Raw genomic sequence first — 19,154 nt, 5'->3', positions numbered from 1 at the left:
GAAAGATGGCGGTCTATATTTTGGAAGTGTGTATTTTTCTGCTGATGGTGTTTTACGGTGAGGCAACGGTTTGTGGCGTTCCGAGAATCAACTCTTCCCTGCTGAGCTCCAACGAGGAAGGTGGAACCTATCCCGGGCAGTGGCCGTGGCACGTGGCCATTTACCAGAGGCCTAAAAACCAATCATTCCTAGCTTATAAAGCAGGAGGAACGCTTATCACCTCGACGTTTGTGCTGACCGCCGGTGTCTGCCGTTTGTCAGAGGTTGATCGTCACTACATGTATCCTTCAGCACACTACATCCGCGTTGGAATACATAATCTAAACGTTCTGAGCTTGGGCACTGGCCAGTATCGAAGTGTTGAACGGTTTCATTTTCCCTATCATTGGAACAAAATGAAGGCAGTTATGATAACCCTGGTCGAATTACGCCGCGAAGTACAGTTTAATGATCTGGTTCAGCCAGTTTGCATTTTTTACAACCAGGTATCTTCTCGAATCAAGTCTGGAACGGTTGTCGGATGGGGTCCGACCAAGAACGATCATGAAACGGTGCAGATAAGCCGCCAGCTCAGCGTACATGACGACGATTGTTTGAAGCTAGGCGGCCCCTACAACGCAATCAGAAATATTTCACTATTCTGCGTAGGATCACCAAACGGAACTGATGTTTGTAAAGGTGACGAAGGAAATGGCATTTTCGTACAGATAAGAGGAATTTGGTACGTAACGGGAATGATATCTCACATTCCTCAAGCAGAAACGACAGATCAATGTCGAACGGATGGTTACGCAGGTGTAACCAAGATTTTCAGCTTCCTTAAGTGGATCAGTAGTACTACCAATCTAACAGGCCTAGCGAATGAAACCCCCGTCGTAAATGGCACGCAGGTGGATCCAACGCAACAATATCAAAATCTTTTGCCTCGTCAGTGCGGAAGTTTCATCTGGGATGGAGTTATCAAGGGTCAAACCGCCCCACTTTTTGCGTATCCGTGGATGGCCCTGCTGGCTCGCCGAGACCTTCTGTCGAGGGATGCAATCGAATATGTTTGTGACGTATCGCTGATCAGCAACCGTTACGTACTAACGAACTCTCGATGCACTGCTGTGAAGGAACCACCGTAAGAACCTTCTTTAAAACCAACGACCATCAGAGTTTTATAATTTTTTAACCTTCTGCAGTGAACTTGTTCGACTGGGAGAGCACACCATGGGTCAGGACATCGATTGCAACGCAAACGACGACACCGACTGTGCTCCTCCTGTTAGAGATTATCCAATACAATTTATCGTAACGCATCAGAACGAACACATGGGCGACAGCATCGCCTTGGTTCGACTCAACCAAGATGTCACGTTCGAAGGTACACCTTAAAAATGTCGATGCCACACCTTAACCCTAAAAAAATCTAATCCCACACAGACCACATCCAACCCATCTGCCTTCCGGTGACCCCGGAACTGCGTGCGCTCCAGCTGGACCAGTTCATCGTCACCGGTTGGGGCTCGTCCGCCGGAACCCTGCGGCAGGCCACGCTCGAATTCACGACCTCGTGCGACGACGACGCCCGCGAAGGGTCCCCAGTGGGTTACCCCGTTCGGCACCGCGGTGGTGTCCGGTTCGTGCAGTTTGGGGTGATGACTGGCTGTGAGCGGGGACTGCCGGTGTACGCCAACGTGTCGCGCCTCATGGACTGGATCGTCGTCAATACGGATGAAAACAACACGAAACCAGCGCCGCCAAAGCCGGAACGTGTTGGCATTCTCTGCTGCAAGCAGGGGCTGAACGTCGCGGAAAATCAGTGATGTGCACGCTGCGACCAAGCTGTCAATCAAGTTCCCCGTTAAGGAATCGAAAAGTGAAAAAAAATGTGAGCTGTCATGGTAAACTTCACAGAAACCCTCCTTCAAATAATGATTGCATAGGAAACGCATATCCGAAAGAAATCAAAATTTTACTCCAATAATTCATGTCTTTTCTGTTTTACGATTTTTTGACAGCCCAAGTGTCACGAACGAGAGAGCCGAGCACCACCACCATCGCTCTCAAAAGCTCTCTCTCTCTCCCCCACTCACAAAGCTTGCCATGCAGTGGATCCGTTGCAAAGGCCGATTGTCATTTTTTTTGCTTGTCAATTTTCGCGATCACGACGCGGGAGAGACTTGAACGAGCTTGAGGCGACGAATCGTCCGTATTCCTATTTTTGCAAATCGACGGTTCTTTGTATTTTTTTCTTTTTTTTATTTATTTGGATTAAACTTTGTGCATGCATTCTCTATGTAAAAAGATATCGCATTATTTTACATTTTTTTCCACTCAACTCTCCATACAATGCACAGTGGTCCAGAACGCAAAATTAAGTGGAAAATGGATTTTCCAAAAAATGGTGAAGTTTTGGAGCTTTGGTGTCTTCAGACGAGTTGTTGCAAATAGAAAGGGGCAACTTTTGATTTGGTTGAAAATTAGGGTGGTTCACGATTAGGGTGATTCTCAAAATCTAACATTTCAGGAATATTTTTGGGATTTTTTTCATCTTCTAGAAAGTTGTTAGACTTGCCAATTCATGCAACTTTGTCGAAGACACCAAAATTTTATCTCGTAATCTACGCCTTCTACGACCAAATTTATATAAAGCATCTGAGCAAACCTTCAAAAATCCGTTTTTTGAACGTGGCAATTCAGGGTTAAGTTTTAGAGAAAAGTGATGACCTTTAACTTTTAGAACTCTAAAAAACGAACATTTTTCTTATTTGACATGTCAATTTGGACTTAAGGGTCAAAAGTTACAGCCATTTTAAGGTAAAAAAGATGCAAATTTAAAACTTAAGTATCTCGAAAAGGCGCAAGCCTAATTTGAAGCACCAGGTTGCATTTGAAAGAGGAGATCCAGCACTACAAACCCTGAAAAAATCTCAGGGGTGTTTTTCGAAATATCTTCATTTGAAAAAGTCTAATTTTCAAGGGAAAACCATATGGGACCACCATAACGAAATTCGAAAAATTTCCAAATATATGTTTTTCCATGTAGTTTTGCCCGCTGAATCTAAATCTGTCCTTAGAATTGAGTCAAATTGTCAACAAATCAATTTTTGATCATATTTTGGGTTTCCATGTAAAATTATCATTTAAACCCAAAATATGACCAAAAATCGATTTTTCGACACTTTGGCTCAATTCTGAGAGAAGATTCAGATTCAGCGGGCAAAATTACATGGAAAAACATATATTAGGAAAATTTTCGAATTTCGTTAGGGAGGTCCCATATAGTTTTCCCTTGAAAATTAGGCTTTTTCAAATGGAGATATCTCGAGTTTAAAAAGAAAAAAAAAAAAAAGAAAAACACCCCTGAGATTTTTTCACCGTTTGTAGTGCTGGATCTCTTCTTTCAGATGCAACCTGGTGCTTCAAATTTGGTTTGCGCCTTTTCGAGATACTTAAGTTTTAAATTTGCATCTTTTCTACCTTAAAATGACTGTAACTTTTGACCCTTAGGTCCAAATTGACATGTCAAATAAGAAAAATGTTTGTTTTTTAGAGTTCTAAAAGTGCCCCAAACATTACTTTTCTCTAAAACTCAACCCTGAATTGCCACGTTCAAGAAACGGATTTTTGAAGGTTTGCTCTGATGCTTTCTTTAAATTTGGTCGTAGAAGGCGTAGATTACGAGATAAAATTTTGATGTCTTCGACAAAGTTGCATGAAATGGCAAGCCTGACAACTTTCTAGAAGACGAAAAAATTCCCAAAAATATTCCTGAAAGGTTAGATTTTGAAAATCACCTTAATCGTGAACCACCCTAATTTTCAACCAAATCAAAAGTTGCCCCTTTCTATTTGCAACAACTCGTCTGAAGACACCAAAGCTCCAAAACTTCACCATTTTTTGGAAAATCCATTTTCCACTTAATTTTGCGTTCTGGATTACTGTGCAATGTTGCTAGTTGGTCTGGCTGAATTTTCAAAAATCTAATCTTGAGATGATTTGGTATTTGGTAAATAGAAACTCAAATTTTGAAATGCTGCACTGTGGAGTTATATTTTGACTGTTAAAAAAAAAACTGGAAAAAACGCTTTGAATAAAAATTTAAAATGCATCATTTTCAAATTATAGCCATTTTAATCCTAATTTATGTTAAAAAAATATTTTTTCAAAAAAGATAGCCAGGACAAGAAAACAAAAATCTTAGGTAAGGCCCCTCTTGGCTCAATTTTGAACCAAATCAATTAAGATCGCTTTTGAAAGTTAAAGTTTCCATGTAAATTTTTGAAAAATGGTGGTGTTAATTGTGTGGAAATTTGGTTAATATTTGCTCTACAATTTTGTCCAAAAGTGCAAAATGATCCGAGTTGATCCTGAAACTTTAACGTTCGCATTATGCTACATTTAAAAATTTTGAAAACATGTTTTTTTTCAGAAAGTTCGAAAATTTTACAAGTGTTTGTTTGTTTTAGTGTTGCGATTTGAGCGCTCATCTGCTCATGAGCGAGCATTTTTCGCTCATTCGCTCACGTTTGCTCCTGCTCATGTTTGCTCATAAATTTCATGAGCGAAAATGCTCATCGCTCGCGCTCATTTTTTGCCCATTGAGTGGTCTTTTTTACCTGTAACGGGTATACAATAATAACTTTTTTTTTTCAGCAGAGCCTTAAAAACATGTTTTGAAGCTTCATTAGAAGTCAGAGTTTAGATGAGAAATTAGAATTATCATCGTTATTTGAATTAATAATCATATTTATAAAACTAAAGTTGATAACACGTGAAGGGCAACTTTTTATTTAAACTGAAAAGTATCTTTAAGGAAAACAACAATGTTTTCTTGGTAGTATATTACGTCATTCTTTTTTTGGCATAATAAATGTCAAATCTGAGTCTTAGATGAATTTCGATAAACCATCTTATTTATAGAAGTCTATTCCAAATAAATTCATAAATAAAAGAGAAATGAGCCTGCCCACAAGAAAATTTATGTTTCAATATAAAACAAAAATCGATTGCCTTCCTGTCGGCTTATTTAAGACCTAAAAATTTCATTCCTTGAAAGTTTAGTCTAAATATGAAAGTTAAAATTATAAGCTAAAAAGAGGGTATGGAATTTGGTCCTAAAATTAAGCTTAAATTTGTGATATTATTGTAAGAGTTTAAAATGGATTTTTAAATCAATTTGAAAAATTAACCTCGCGGTCCTTCTTGACAGAAAAGTTCCTACTTGACAGCTCGTTCCAAGGGGACCATAGTTGATCCATCGAAAAAATGTTGTCTTGTCATTTTTTTTTTACATTAAAATGAAAAAAAGTAATCAGAAATGGTTTCTTGATCCTGTTTTTTACCGTTGTACATAAAAATTGACATAGGGCTTTAGTACCCAATTCTAAGCAAATGTGTCTTGATTGCAAGTCAGCCATTCTTGAACGATAATTTAATTCAAAATAGAATATTGTATCATAAAACTCTGAAAAAAAACTAAGCTGACGAGGCGAGCGCATGCGATGAGCATGAGCTAGCACGAGCTACCTGATAAGCCCTCATGCTCATGAATGAGCGTGCACGGCTTTTAGCTCGTTTGTTTTATTGATAATCGGCTATCGATGTTTGAGAAATAAAAGCTTTATTTGATGAATTTTAAAAAACTGTCCACGTGGTTTATGGACGCCACATGACAAGTTTACGCTGTCTCGATTCCTGATCTCAGTTTGAAAAGTGTAATGAAAAGTTAAAGCGGCCAGGCCTACTGCGTTGCATTAAGCGCAGAGACGGATTCTGTGAACGGATCACATTTGAAAGAATCGACAATCGAAAGGCTGGATGCGTGGACATACCGTATAAAAGCTCCGAATCAGGAGTGGTCTTGCATGAAGAAGTATAAACGTCAATAAATTCGTCAAGTTTTCGTTTTTTTCAGGCACATTTTTTAAATGTTTCTGCCTTTCGATTTTAAATCGAATAGAAATATTCAAAACAAAAATTGTAATTGATTGAAGCAACTCCGGAAATGTTGTTTCAGCTTGAGTTTGCGTTTAATGGAAAGTTCTTTCAATAAATTTATATAAACAACAGCTTCCGAACTTTCAAACATTATAACTCAACAAACTATTCCCCCCGCACGGTCCTTAAATCTTCCCCCGGAAGTTCCCCCAGTAAATGGCCAACGGCAGCATGGCATCACTCTGCAGCAGACTAGAATCAGTCAAGTGGAAGTTCACCCTCCTCAGCCGTTCCAGAAACCTCCCGGTCGTCACCGCCGGCAGAAACACCGGCCTCGCCTCCTTCGGCACCGACCCCCACAGCGCCCTCGCCTTCTCCAGGTGCTGGTTGGCCAACCCAGCCAGCTGGAAGACCACCTCTTCCACGCCCTTATCGTCGCGCTTATTCCTCAGAACCCGCTCCTGACTGACCCCGTGGGCGATCAGCAGCTCCTGCGGCACCGGGACCACGTTCCGTCGCTCCTGGCGCGGAATCGACCTCAGCAAATTCACAATTCCCTGCGCCTTCCCCAGGTGGGACGCGGCGTGGTCCGCGTGCACGTTCCGCACCCCGTGAACCTCCAGCAGCAGGTACAGCACACTCGAAACCGAGTGTTCCGCGTACTCCTCCAGCTGCTTGGTGGTCACAAAGCGCAGGTTCGCGTTCAGACGGGACGAAATGAGCCGCTGGAAGTACCGCTTCGTGAGCTTGGCGGCGTCGATGGCGACCTTGAGCTCCTGAACTACGGGCTGTTCGGGCACGTGGTCCGGGTTGTCGCTCCGGTGGAGGCGCCCGATTGTGTCCTCCCAGAACTTGAGCCGCATCTGGCCGATCTTGTCGTCGGACACGGTTCCGGTGATGCGGGCGATTTCGACGTTGAACGCGCGGATGGCGAGCGCGTGGCGACGTTCTGGATTTTTGAGGAGCAGCGTGCACAGGAAGTTTTCCTTGTCGTACTGTCTGAAGGTTTGGTGGGGGGAAGTTGAAGTTTTAATTCATAAAAGTGTACATTAATGACACTTACCTAACAAGATTTAGGCAGTAATTTTGTGCCACCTTTTCGGTGGGAGCCGTGGATGAATTTCGCAGGTAAGCAACATTTTTCGAAAAAAGATAATTTACATTTTGCAACACTTTAATGTTTCTATGATACATTTTTGATAAAATTTATTAATTTAAACCTAGTTTTGTTGCAACAAATCGTAAAACTCATGCAAAAGTATTGTTTATGTTTTGATTCTGGTATTTCACCGAACAGCTGACACTTGACAGCCCTTCGGAAACGTCAACCAACTCGTTGCGCTCCCGAAAGTTGTGCGTCGCTAGCGCGTCCGGCTTCAAGTTGTACAAGTGTCACCTAAATTTCAGTGGAATTACCATAGACCATAAACGTGTATCGTTGTTTAAGAACGGAAAACACAAAGATGAAAATGAATAACATAAATCACTTGAAAAACAAACATGTAAAACGACACAAATGACGCAATAAAATCAAAATTAAACTGGTAACAGTGATTGAACTTAAATTACATCCCAAACGAACCCCTCGTTCGTGAAGGCGGTAAAATGTCAACACACGGCCGAGTGAGAGTGTGTGCGTGCGTGCATTCCTTCACGCACACTCGCAGTGGGCGTTTTGCACTGGTGTGCGGCGGCCCCACAAAAATTTGCATCGGTTTTCTTCATTCCTTTGCAGATGTGTTTACTTTTCATCGTCCAAAAGGGTTGTGGTGCACAAGGCAAAGGTTGCTGCGTTGTGTCGATTATTTTGTTTTAAGGTGAAAGTAAGTTGAATTTTGTGGAAATTTCAGTTCAGTGGGGCTTTCTTGCTTTAGAATTAATGCAATTTGGTGAAGTTGACTTGATTTGCATAATTTTTCATTGAGGAAAAATCTTAAAATTTTCCACGCCCGTCAATCAATATCGCGGAACCGCATTAGCGCCATATTTGATGATTTAAATGGAATTTTTCACCTGCGCTTTTCCGGTTCGTTCCAGCTTGGCTAGTATGTTCTAAGGGGGATGGATCTTTCGGAGGCAATGAAAATCGCGCTGGCCAAGAGCCATTCGGCGCAGGCTGCAAACGGGGCAAGTGCCTCGGGCGCTGGAGGTGGCACAAGTGACCCGTCGGCGGGCGCCGGGTATGTTACGGAAAAGTTGTACATGCTGCTGCAGTTGTACCTCCAGAACAAGGGCTGGAGTCCTTCGGTAGAGCTGCTGCAGTGTTTCGCCGAGCTGAAGGACACTCCGGTTTTGCCGAGTGCGGCCTACCTGCAGGTTCTTGCCAGTCGGGTGGCGTTGGATGCCCAGGGGAGGTTGGTCCTGCGAGATTCCGGCAAGATTATTCTCCCTTACGAACACTTTGCCAACGCGGTCATGCTGAAGCACATGAGTGGACCACATGGTCTTCATTTGAGCGTGGACGCTACATGTCGGGCGGTGATGGACTCGTACACCATTGGACGGGAGAACCTGGGCATGGAGAAGGAGTTTATCGTGGAAGTAGTTCAGTCTTGTCCTAGTCCGGCCTGTCGGTACTACAAGGGACAAATCGGCGTAGGACCTTTTATTGATCAATCATTCAACCCTACTGGTCACATCAATCCGGACTACCTGGCCCACCTACAACAGCTGGGTCAGTCCGGTCTGGACATTGGCGCCGTAGACAAGTCCCAGGTCAAGATGTCGTCCAAGACGACCGCTGCTCAGCAGCAAATTACGGCTGCCATCATCCAACAGCAGAACCGTGCAATGGCCCAACAATCGCTGGAAAAGTTCGGCACCCTGTCAAACCTCGAGAAGCAACGTGTCCTCCAACAACTCGACAAAAAGCACTACGAGGTCGCTCAAAGTGCGGCCAGCTTGCCCCCACAACTGGTCCCCTCGGGTAGTTCCTCCCAGAGCAACGTGGTCGTCAACGCCCAGGTCCAACAACCCCAGCAACCGCAGATCATCGACGTCAGCCGCGCCCAACAGCAGACTCCCTCTCCTCACATCAACCAACAGTCAATCCAGCAACAGCAACAACAACAACAACAGCTGGCCCACCTCAATCAACCCCCGCTCCAGGCCATCAACATGGACACCGGCTACAAGCTGTCCGACTACATGCGCGGCGCCGTCGACCCCATGGAGAACGCCTCCAACAACTGCAGCAAGGAGCTGCTGGCGCTGCACAACGGGGCCTGGGCGCAGGACCGCGGCGACGGGCTCGCCATCAGCCAGGACAAGATCATCCGGGCGTTCAGCGAGCTGATGCGCAACATTGCCCGCATGAAGACGTTCGTCCGGCCGAGCATGTGCAAACCGTACGGCAAGCAGTCCGAAAGTCTGCAGAAAAGTGAGTGTAAACAAACAGCTGTCACTTTCGGTGTCCCATTTCTTATGGGGTTTTTCTTCTCTTTCCAGCGCTGTTCGACACGGTTCAGCTGGTGCAGTCGCTGCGCAGCTGTCTCCCGGCGCCGCACATCCCGGTGACCTCGTGGAAGAGCGAAACGCACCTCGGTCCGAATGGAACCGGCGGTGGCAGCGGCGGTACCGAGCAGGTTTAAGCTGGAGGAGCTATTACACTAAGGCAAACACGTTTCTGCAAACAATTGCAGGCAAACAAACAGAGCAAACTGTCTAAACTGTCAAAAAGTTTGTTTGTTTGCGAGTTTGTTCGTTTATCGTAGTCTAATACGTCCTTCACTCCTCTTACTGAATGCATTTAGATTATTTTTTTTCGGTTTGTTCCTTTGCGGTGCCAAGTGTCGCACCGTTTCCCGAAAGTTAACTATTATTTTATGAATGTGATAATTTTCTCAGCTCGATTGCAATCACACAACGTACTAAAAAGATTTAAAGAAATGTGAAAACAAGCACTAGTATTGATAAGCATCATAATTATCTTTTTTTAAGGTAAAGCGTACTTTTTAAACCATGACACATTAGATAAGCAAGTTTGGCACTAACAGTGTTTTTTTGGCTCAACAAGGAAAACAACTAGAAAAACAGTGGCAATAAAGCTGTGATAAGACACACACAAAAAAAGTAAAGGAAAGCAAAAACATCGAGAAGAAGCACCATTTCATAAATGGCATAAATTTGAAGCGAATTTAAATTAACAAATATTTATTTCAAGCAACTTTAGGCACCAGAAAAAAAATGTTAACAGCTTAGTTAAATTAAAAATTGAATTTGAGTAGCAAAATTCAAAATTACTAACGAAATCGAACGGTGACATTACTACAGTATTTTATAATAATGATAAGCAAAACAATTAACTTAACCAGTAATCATAGTAAAACTAATCAGCACACTTTTTGCTCATTGAACTCGCAGAAATAGATTGTATTGATTTTTTTTTTAAACTCTAGATTCGGATTGTCACTAAGAGCTACGTTAAACAACGTATAAAATATTACCGTGCAATAAACACTCAAAACACAAATGCATGTAAGTTTTAAGAGGAAATTTCAATATGTCAACAAAACACTCTTTTTTCGTATGCTTGTCGAATTCAATAAAATATGATTGATATGAAGAAAAAAAAAACACGTATTTATTGTTTAATCAAATTCGATAAACAAGAAGTTTAAACTTTTTAGGCGTGCCATGCTGTCAAACACTGAATTGCCAATGTACGCTTAAAAAGTTTCTCCTGATTACAGGCGAGATAACTCTCGCTCATAGTTTTACCAGTGGGTTATATGTTTTTTTAGTCCAAATGAAAATGCGATTTTATTTATGAGATTCAATCAATGGTCATGGCACTCAAAATGACCACAACCAGATCCGGATGAGAGTCAACAAAAGCTTTCCAATCCGTCGATTGCATCAACTTGATGTTATCGCAGATGAATCGAACCGCCTGCTTTTTCAGCTCCTCTGCGTGATACAAATCAGCCAGCGCCAGTGTTTTGAGAACCGTTTCCTGCGTAATATGGTCAATAAGATGTCTCTCGCACATCTTCCTCAGCCTGTCCAGCGCGTACTTGTCGGCGGCGGCCAGTAGCTCGTGGGCCATCCGCTCCAGTCCCATCACTTTGCCGACGTAGATGAAGCGAAGCACTTCCTCGAACACATCCGGTTCGATGTCCTCGATCACGATACGGTTCAGCGCCGACTCTTGCATTCCACTCTGGAACATGGCCGCAAACACGGGACTTCGAACCGAGAGAATCGCCCTTTGGGCGTAGAACTTCTTCTGGTCAACGTGGATCGTTACATCGCTGAGTTGCTCATTTGAGAGCAGACTTGCGTAGTTCTCCAACACCTCGGAAATCTTTGGCACAGAATACTCAATTATTGAGAACTTCAACCGAAATGTGACCTTTTCGAGACAATAAAAGTGAAAATAATTTTCTCTGCTCACAAGGATCGGTCCAAACTGCAAACCGGATTTTGTTTTACCAAAGCTTTTATATTTTCCATCATTGTCGTGGTACACACCTGGCTCCAACTCTACGCAAGCCTCCAACTGAGCATTGCAGGCATCGATCACCGTTGTTATCTTAACGGCATGTCTCTTGACGAACCGGTTGTGGTGCAGCACTTGGTCGGATTCCGTCACCTCCAGAATGTAGTGCCAAGCCACCTCGTAGTCGCTGCCGTGCGCGGAATATCCGTGAAACACATCCGACGGCAGCTGCTCGCCCTGCTCACAGTCAAACGGTGCGATTTCCCACCGGTTGTGAAACACCGTCGACGTGCAGTCCGTCTTGCAGATTAGCTCCATCCTTGGACACTTTGTAAAGTTGACTTGTTTTCCGTTTTCAACGAAAAGGATCAATCAAAACAAGATCATGCGCCGAAACGGGAAAAGGAAGTCGTTAAATCTTCTTCAGAAATAAACATTTCTTTGAAACAAATTCGCAACCCTGGAATGATGATCCAGCTAATTAGATTCACTCAATTTGAGCGTGTACGGTGTGCCGTTTAACGAAATTGCACGCTCGCGATCAAGCTGGCTAACTTTTCATGCGGTAATTTTGACACATTTTTAAGCAGATCCCATAGAGCTATCTAAGCCCGATCTCACGCACACTAGCTTACCATTTGTTTTTGCTGGCGGGTACAAATTTTAACCTAAAAACCCTTCGTGTACAAACACGCAATACATGCGCACGTAGATAACTCTATTGACAGTGTAGGCGGTATGAATCCGATCTGTCAATTTGCAATCAAAGCAGTTCGGTAAAATCGGTTTGTTTTTGTTTACTTTTTTTTTTAAATACTCACACGTGTGACAGTGGTTCTTCTCAGCGAAATTAATTTATTTTCATTATTTTAGATTTAGTAGACCCAGCACCCAAAAAAATGAGTGCAGAAGAACCGGTCCCAGCCACCGCGACGGAACCGTCCACGCCAGATCTGGTAACGTCCAGTGAAAACCCGCCCATGTCCAAGCGGCAGCTCAAGAAGCAGCTTAAAATGCAAAAGTGGGAGGAAACCAAAAAGCTGAAACGGGCCAAGGAGAGGGAAAAGATGCGCGCCCGGAAGCTGGAAGCGATCAAGGCCGGCCTGCCCACCCGCACCGGCCCCAGCCGGAAGGAACTCAAGCGCAACAAGGTCGACTACAGCCGGGCGGACATTTCCGTCGTGGTCGATCTCAGCTTCGACGAGATGATGATCGACAAGGACGTAGCCAAGTGCGTCAAGCAGCTGCTGCGGATCTACACGATGAACCGGCGGTCGGAGCGACCGATTCCGCTGCACTTTACCGGAATCCGCGAGGGCGGGGCGGTGGAGCGGCACCTGAAGCGGAACGACGGCTACCAGCACTGGGACGTGCAGTTCAGTGCGGGCGCGTTCGTGGACCTGTTCGACCGGGAGCGGTTGGTCTATCTGACGAGCGAATCGGACAATGTGTTGGACGTGCTGGAGAAGGATCACGTGTACGTGATTGGGGGCCTGGTGGACCACAATCAGTACAAGGGACACTGTCATACGCTGGCGGACCGGCTTGGAATTCGGCACGCCCGGTTGCCGCTGAGTGAGCACGTGGTCATCAAGACCAGGACCATCCTGACGATCAATCAAGGTTTCTTTGGCCTGTGTTGAATGTTTATCAAGCGATTAATAATTCTAATTTAAATTTTCAGTCTTTGAAATTCTGATGAAGGTCCAGCTGGGGAAGAAGTGGCAGGAAACGCTGCTGGAGGTGCTTCCCATGAGGAAGGGTGCCAAGGCAAGGGAACCATCGGACGAGGGTGGAACTGGGTCCGATCAAGAGAGCGCGATGGACGAGGCCAAAAGTGAGGATGCGGAAAGTGGAGTTGTTGAAGAGAAAAGTTCTAAAGATGAGGAGGTTAAAAATAGCTAGTATGGAATAAATAAACTTGTTTATTTAACTTAACGGAAAATCATTTTAGTTGACCTTTTTGAGATGAGAGAATGCAGATGAAGCCATCGTTTGTAGGCAGCGCCGTACCTAGGGGTTGGCGCAGTTGGCGACCGCCAAGGGCGCCGAAATCGATGATAGTACAAAATTTTCATGTCAGTTATAACATTCTCATTAGGTATTTGCAACAGAATGGGTGCCAAATTATAAAGTAAAACTATAAATAACTAGATAATTTGGTTTGAAATATAAAAAAAATATGATTTGGGTGCGTTAAAATCAATTATATGAATATTTCTACCGAAGTGTTTTTGAAAATTTATTTTTTTATCAAAGAAGGGGCGCTCAAGTGGCAGAAAGTTCAAGGAGTTCTTAAAGAGCTTCTCAAAATGAATACATCATTAAAGTTTGGAACATTGTATAAAGAATTTTAAGCAATACCTTCCAGACTACAACAATTTACAATTATATGTTATTTTAATTTGGATGTAAATCACAATCAGCCAAAAATGATGGTCATATTTCGAGCTTCTTTGAAATTGGAATTATTTTTACATTTTAGGCCATTGCACATATTTTTCAAAGTTTATGTCGCCCCCAGCTTTACGAACAGCAGAACAAAGGAAAGGGAGCGTTTTTTTGGGCTCTTATTCACCCTCTCTGGCTTGCTTTCGCTGCCGCTGCTGCCCATTTGAAATTTTTCTTGACCGATTCCTTCCGAAGTGCATACACCGCTTTTAAATGCAAATTCGTGCATTGAAATTTGCCTACGCTTTTTTCAAAATACTAGTGTTTTGAAATAGGAAAACTGCTTTAAATTTTCACTAATAAGACCAACATTATTTTTTCAAGAAAAAAATATTTTTCAGAGCACACAAAATGATCTAAACATCACTTTTTTTGTTTGAAAACATTGATATAAGGCTTTCTAGTCAGAAATTTACCAATACATTCATAGTATGTTTACATTACAGCTGGACAATAGAGCTATCTAAGCCCGATCTCACACACACTAGCGCACCATTTGTTTTGCTGGCTGGTACAAAATTTAACCTCACTTTTTTTCGTGTACGTACACGCAATACATGCGCACGTAGATAACTCTATTGTTTGCATCAGGTTTCCTATCTCTTTCTAGCAAAAGTTTTTTGTCAGGCCACTTCTAGTTGGTTTTTTTGACTGACTGCCCGATATGACAGCCAACATACTTCGCAGGGCTGTGACAGCTACAGCTCGATCATTGTTTGCATCAGGACACTGTGACGAGAAGTTCGTCATTTTTGGGTTAAATTATATTTTTTTCACTGGGCCTAGAAAGCCTTATAGCTTTGCTTAAAAAAATAATTTTCTGAAACATAAAATTTAATATCACGAATTAAAAATATACCGATCAAAAAAATCAATGCAAAATATAATTATAAATATAAAATTATGATAAATATTCTCAAGCCTCGTATGGGCGAATCACTTAAAATGAATAAAAATTTCTTATCTTGATATTTTTGCCCAAATATTAAAATAAGTTTCATCATGAATTGCGCTGGATTTTGAATGATCTTTAATTCATTTTGACGAAATATGGTTCTGCCGCTGCATGTTGAAAAATTATACTTCGATGCCGGTTTGCTCTTTTGTACTAAGCTTGCTGGGATTCCTATCTAGATAAAACAAAAGAGGACACGGGCATCGACTAATTATTTTTTTATTTTGAAGAAAGATTTTTTTCTTTTTTTCTAATTGCACCAAAATGAAATCCAAAGCCAAATCAACTAATTATTTTACGAATCCGGTAAAGTTCCTTGCTTTTACAATAAATTTAATACTAGATCAGATTTATACAGGCTTAGGAAAAAATATCAAATTTGCCAACAAATTAAAGCAACATTTATAGTTCAATTCAGTGCATTTATCTGAAAAATAAATTAATTTAAAAAAAACAAAACCTAGCTTTCATTATCGTGTTATGAAATCTGAGAAAGATTCAGCCAACGCAATTCCCACAATGAATTTTCAAATCAACCTGTCTAATATTATTTAAAAATCAAACATAAAAATTAATAAATAACTGTGTTTCTGAATTTAACCATATTAAGGTCTCCAATTGCAATTATAAAATCAAAACTCATTGAAGCAATCATTGAAAATTAACCTCAATTTCGAATTTCTTGTAAATTTGGGAGGGGCGCCAAATTGATGCTTCGCCAAGGGCGCCGTGGACCCAAGGTACGGCTCTGTTTGTAGGAATTGGCAGTGGCCAAACCCGTCTTTAGTGTGGAATTACAACGTTTGAGGACTGGAATCCGGATGAATCGCGAAAACACATTGTTTACTTCAGCGTACACTCAAACCCCGATGGTTTGACACCAATTGTTGTCAAACGAACGGGGTCACTTTTTAGTTTGACACCCCTTTTACACGGAGCTCACGCACACTACTGAACGTTTGTTTGACAGTTCGTCACTTTTTAGTTTGACTTTGACCAACCAACGGGGTACAAACTAAAAAAGTGACCAACCACCGGAGGTTGAGTGTAGTTTTATTCTAACTTACAAGAAAGCGTGTTATGGGAGAAAACTTTTCTCTTCTGTTGTTCAGCGCAACAGCGCCCTTCTGCAACGTCTGTAGTCAATACGTTCTACCCAGTCACGTCGTTCTAGCAGAATTCTCACAGAGCTGAATAATCTTACAGCATTCTAGCAGAAATCCTCCACCGTTCTAGCAGGATTCTGGGAGAACCAGCTCTACTAGAATATTTAAAAAAAAGATAAACTTGTAGGCTACGTGGTTATGCACGAGCCCTTTAGGAACAATTCTGATATTGAGTGAACACGCACGTTTAAAATCACTCAGTTTTCGTCAAAACCAATCCTACTCAGATATGGGTAAAGGGGGCATCTGTCACATTTGAGTGAATTTCACTCAGATCTGGGTGAATATCACTCAGTTTTCGTGGAATTCTGAGTGAAATTCACTCAAATCTGACAGATGCCCCCTTAACTTATTTCTGAGTAGGTTCTGTTTTGACGAAAACGGAGTGATTTTGAACGTGCGTGTATACACATAAAATTTATGGTACGTTCGATTGAAGAGCCGGTACCCCACTCAATTTTTGCAATTTTGGTTCAATTCCAGAGTTTTTTTTAAAGGACCAATAAACTATTGTCTTTCATATGTTTACAGGACCTAATAAAAAAAACGAACTTAATCCACCTATGTGGTTGATGCCTTCCTCACTTTTTACCAACAATGGGTAATATGAGTGGCAGTGCGTGGCCGAATGGTTACGCTGTCCGCTTTGTAAGCGGATGATTCTGGGTTCGATTCCCATCTGCTGCAACCTTCCATCGGATGAGGAAGTAAAATGTCGGTCCCGGCCTTGGTTGTTAGGCCGTTAAGTCATTCCAGGTGTAGGAGTTGTCTCCATGCCATAAGTACAAACAACACACCGAACCAAGCCTACTCCGGTGGAATCGCTGGCGGCGGTTGGACTCGCAATCCAAAGGTCGTCAGTTCAAACACTGGGGTGGAAGGTTCCTTGGAGTAGAAAGAGGTTTGGGTGCTCTCCCCATTCAAGCCTTCGGACTCCTAGGTTCGAGCAGAAACTTGCAATAGAGACCACAAAAGACCCGGTGGTCGTTAATGTGGATGGTTTGTTTTTTTTTTTTTTTTGGGTAATATGAGTGGTTTGGACACATATTTCAGCTATTTTTTTTTTTGAATCCAGAAAAAAAACGTACACACATATAACTTAAGTAATCATAACTCGAGACAAGGTTTCCAGATCTTCAATGTTTTGGACTCGTTGGAAAGTTTTTTCGATTACCTCTCCAACGATGGGTCGGATGATGGATCCGGACATAGTTTTCATGCATATAAGTGAGATCCGGATAAATGTGGAAACACATTTTTATATATAACTTTTGAACTACTTATCGAAACTTCAAACAATTCAATAGCAATGTATGGGACCCTAAACCAAGTTGAATGCAACCGGTTTGATCAAAATCGGTCCAGCCAGTGCTGAGAAAACTTGGCAAGAATTTTGAACACATACATACACACACACACACACACACACACACACACACACACACACACACACACACACACACACACACACACACACACACACACACACACACACACACACACACACACACACACACACACACACACACACACACACACACACACACACACACACACACACACACACATTTGTTCAGTTTTCGATTCTGAGTCGATAGGTATACATATTGAACACCATTAAATTTGTTAGTGTTTTTGTTAGTGTGCGTGGAACTCGCATGACACTGAAAAAAATCTACACACAAAAAAAATTTCCGAATGTTACATAATTTATGATGTAACACTTAAAACATTTAAATTTAAATGCAATTTGATGAAAATAAGCAACAAATTATACGTAAAAACATGATTTTACGTGTGATTCAACCGTTTACGTCGAATCTCAAGTTTACATCAACTGAGTTTACATGTGATTAATTTTTTCCGTGGCGAGTAAATTCACATATTTTTTTCTGTGTATAGTTCGGCACTGGAGTAATGGAGTTTCAAAAAAAAACTTTGACAGCTCAGAGTGTGGCAGTAAGTGCGAAACTGGTCCTCAACCGAACGTACCATTAATATACGCGCCATTTGTGGTGTTGACAAAATACAAAAAAAAAAACAAAGAGAGAAACATCCTTCAGTCAGTTTGTGTTCAACTACGATAATGGCCAAGTGATGTCTACGGTGGAGCAAACCTGCATTACGGAATCTAAATCGACAGTTTTTCACAATCTGTGGAAAATTCAACCATTTAACATAGCAGAGAGCAAGAAATGGCAATCGGAAGTGTTTTACGGATATTCATCACACAGCATTGGATGGGAGGTGGCTTGGCATTACGTCCTCAAGAGAGATGGCCCATTAACTTACAACAAAGGACGCTATTCAACGGATTTTTTCACTCTTTCGACTGTAACGGATTTCTGCAGTGCTTCTTTCAATGCTGAAGTAGAGTTGGGCAACGAAAACATAATTTCTGGACCCACCAAAGCCGGTATGGCACTCGGGCTGAAGATTGTAAACAACAAAACAATTGATAAATATCTTGAAAACAATACGCTCACACTGCGCTTGAAATTCGCGCTAATCGAGGATTCAATACCACAGGATTCCCAACTGGTGGCCAACTACACAAGCCTTCTATCCAACGAGGAGCTCAGCGATGTCACGATCCAGGTAGGACCGGAAAAGTTCTTCGCCCAAAAGGCGATCCTCTCGGTTCGAAGCCCCGTGTTTGCGGCCATGTTCCAAAGTGGAATGCAAGAGTCCACGCTGAACCGCCTCATCGTCGAAGACATCGAACCGGACGTGTTCAAGGAAATGCTTCGCTTTGTCTACGTCGGCAAAGTCGAACGGCTGAGAGAGATGCCCCACGAGCTGCTGGCCGCCGCCGACAAGTACGCCCTGGACCAGCTGCGGAAGATCTGCGAAACTCATCTGCTGGGCCATATCAACAAGGAAACGGTGCTCAAAACTCTGGCGCTGGCAGATGCGTATCACGCCGAGGAGCTGAAGAAGCAGTCGATACAGTTTGTGTGTACGAACATCAAGTCGATGCAGGGTACCGACTGGAAGGACTACAACTGCGCCCATCCGGACCTGGTGGCGGCCATTTTGGGCGCAATGACTATCGGTTGAGTTTTCATGATTTGCAGCGGCAATAAAGATTTTCTACCATTTCTTATTGATTTATTTTGATTCGATACGAGCTCCATACCCACTGCTAAAGCTATGAGCAAAAGCAAATTCAACTAAAAAGCGAGTCCTTTCGCGATAGCGTGTACGCTTACTGTAA

General features: G+C 42.5%; 6 protein-coding genes across 6 annotated transcripts; 4 read left to right on the top strand and 2 right to left on the bottom strand.

Moving 5' to 3' along the window:
* Positions 1 to 5: 5 nt before the first annotated feature.
* LOC6035113 lies at positions 6 to 1,919 on the top strand. The gene is made up of 3 exons (XM_038266553.1): positions 6 to 1,123; positions 1,185 to 1,366; positions 1,426 to 1,919. The coding sequence occupies exons 1-3, from the start codon at positions 6 to 8 to the stop codon at positions 1,806 to 1,808; spliced, it is 1,683 nt and encodes a 560-aa protein (XP_038122481.1). The 3' UTR covers positions 1,809 to 1,919.
* Positions 1,920 to 6,061: 4,142 nt separating this feature from the next.
* On the bottom strand, positions 6,062 to 7,212 carry LOC6035120 (NADH dehydrogenase (ubiquinone) complex I, assembly factor 6 homolog). Its single transcript, XM_038249601.1, has 2 exons — positions 6,989 to 7,212; positions 6,062 to 6,924 (listed from the first exon to the last, which is right to left on the bottom strand). Exons 1-2 carry the CDS (start codon positions 7,117 to 7,119, stop codon positions 6,111 to 6,113), a joined length of 945 nt encoding a protein of 314 aa, XP_038105529.1. The 5' UTR covers positions 7,120 to 7,212; the 3' UTR covers positions 6,062 to 6,110.
* A 166-nt stretch (positions 7,213 to 7,378) lies between these two features.
* LOC6035115 lies at positions 7,379 to 10,211 on the top strand. The gene is made up of 3 exons (XM_001845299.2): positions 7,379 to 7,748; positions 7,963 to 9,304; positions 9,373 to 10,211. The coding sequence occupies exons 2-3, from the start codon at positions 7,987 to 7,989 to the stop codon at positions 9,513 to 9,515; spliced, it is 1,461 nt and encodes a 486-aa protein (XP_001845351.2). The 5' UTR covers positions 7,379 to 7,748; positions 7,963 to 7,986; the 3' UTR covers positions 9,516 to 10,211.
* A 488-nt stretch (positions 10,212 to 10,699) lies between these two features.
* Positions 10,700 to 11,683, bottom strand: LOC119771139 (speckle-type POZ protein-like). Its single transcript, XM_038266552.1, has 2 exons — positions 11,321 to 11,683; positions 10,700 to 11,230 (listed from the first exon to the last, which is right to left on the bottom strand). The coding sequence occupies exons 1-2, from the start codon at positions 11,681 to 11,683 to the stop codon at positions 10,700 to 10,702; spliced, it is 894 nt and encodes a 297-aa protein (XP_038122480.1).
* Positions 11,684 to 12,159: 476 nt separating this feature from the next.
* On the top strand, positions 12,160 to 13,310 carry LOC6035122 (tRNA methyltransferase 10 homolog A). Its single transcript, XM_001845306.2, has 2 exons — positions 12,160 to 12,988; positions 13,050 to 13,310. The coding sequence occupies exons 1-2, from the start codon at positions 12,265 to 12,267 to the stop codon at positions 13,268 to 13,270; spliced, it is 945 nt and encodes a 314-aa protein (XP_001845358.2). The 5' UTR covers positions 12,160 to 12,264; the 3' UTR covers positions 13,271 to 13,310.
* A 4,578-nt stretch (positions 13,311 to 17,888) lies between these two features.
* On the top strand, positions 17,889 to 19,047 carry LOC119771208 (speckle-type POZ protein B-like). The gene is made up of 2 exons (XM_038266907.1): positions 17,889 to 17,896; positions 18,001 to 19,047. Exon 2 carries the CDS (start codon positions 18,035 to 18,037, stop codon positions 18,995 to 18,997), a length of 963 nt encoding a protein of 320 aa, XP_038122835.1. The 5' UTR covers positions 17,889 to 17,896; positions 18,001 to 18,034; the 3' UTR covers positions 18,998 to 19,047.
* The last annotated feature ends 107 nt before the right edge of the window (positions 19,048 to 19,154 follow it).

Source organism: Culex quinquefasciatus, chromosome 1, assembly GCF_015732765.1.
Source record: "Culex quinquefasciatus strain JHB chromosome 1, VPISU_Cqui_1.0_pri_paternal, whole genome shotgun sequence".
Lineage (NCBI taxonomy): Eukaryota > Metazoa > Arthropoda > Insecta > Diptera > Culicidae > Culex > Culex quinquefasciatus.
This window is presented reverse-complemented; position numbering and strand designations above follow the sequence as displayed.

Bases quoted from the DNA above. Each gene is read 5' to 3' on its own strand.
- LOC6035120 (XM_038249601.1), bottom strand. From the start codon at position 7,119: ATGTATCATAGAAACATTAAAGTGTTGCAAAATGTAAATTATCTTTTT. The intron at 6,925-6,988 runs GTAAGTGTCATT...CCAAACCTTCAG, and splicing joins TACTGCCTAAATCTTGTTAG to ACAGTACGACAAGGAAAACT.
- LOC119771208 (XM_038266907.1), top strand. From the start codon at position 18,035: ATGTCTACGGTGGAGCAAACCTGCATTACGGAATCTAAATCGACAGTT.
- LOC119771139 (XM_038266552.1), bottom strand. From the start codon at position 11,683: ATGGAGCTAATCTGCAAGACGGACTGCACGTCGACGGTGTTTCACAAC. The intron at 11,231-11,320 runs GTGAGCAGAGAA...TCTGTGCCAAAG, and splicing joins TGCAGTTTGGACCGATCCTT to ATTTCCGAGGTGTTGGAGAA.
- LOC6035122 (XM_001845306.2), top strand. From the start codon at position 12,265: ATGAGTGCAGAAGAACCGGTCCCAGCCACCGCGACGGAACCGTCCACG. The intron at 12,989-13,049 runs GTTTCTTTGGCC...TTAAATTTTCAG, and splicing joins CATCCTGACGATCAATCAAG to TCTTTGAAATTCTGATGAAG.
- LOC6035113 (XM_038266553.1), top strand. From the start codon at position 6: ATGGCGGTCTATATTTTGGAAGTGTGTATTTTTCTGCTGATGGTGTTT. The intron at 1,124-1,184 runs GTAAGAACCTTC...AACCTTCTGCAG, and splicing joins ACTGCTGTGAAGGAACCACC to TGAACTTGTTCGACTGGGAG. The intron at 1,367-1,425 runs GTACACCTTAAA...AATCCCACACAG, and splicing joins CCAAGATGTCACGTTCGAAG to ACCACATCCAACCCATCTGC.
- LOC6035115 (XM_001845299.2), top strand. From the start codon at position 7,987: ATGGATCTTTCGGAGGCAATGAAAATCGCGCTGGCCAAGAGCCATTCG. The intron at 9,305-9,372 runs GTGAGTGTAAAC...TTCTCTTTCCAG, and splicing joins GTCCGAAAGTCTGCAGAAAA to CGCTGTTCGACACGGTTCAG.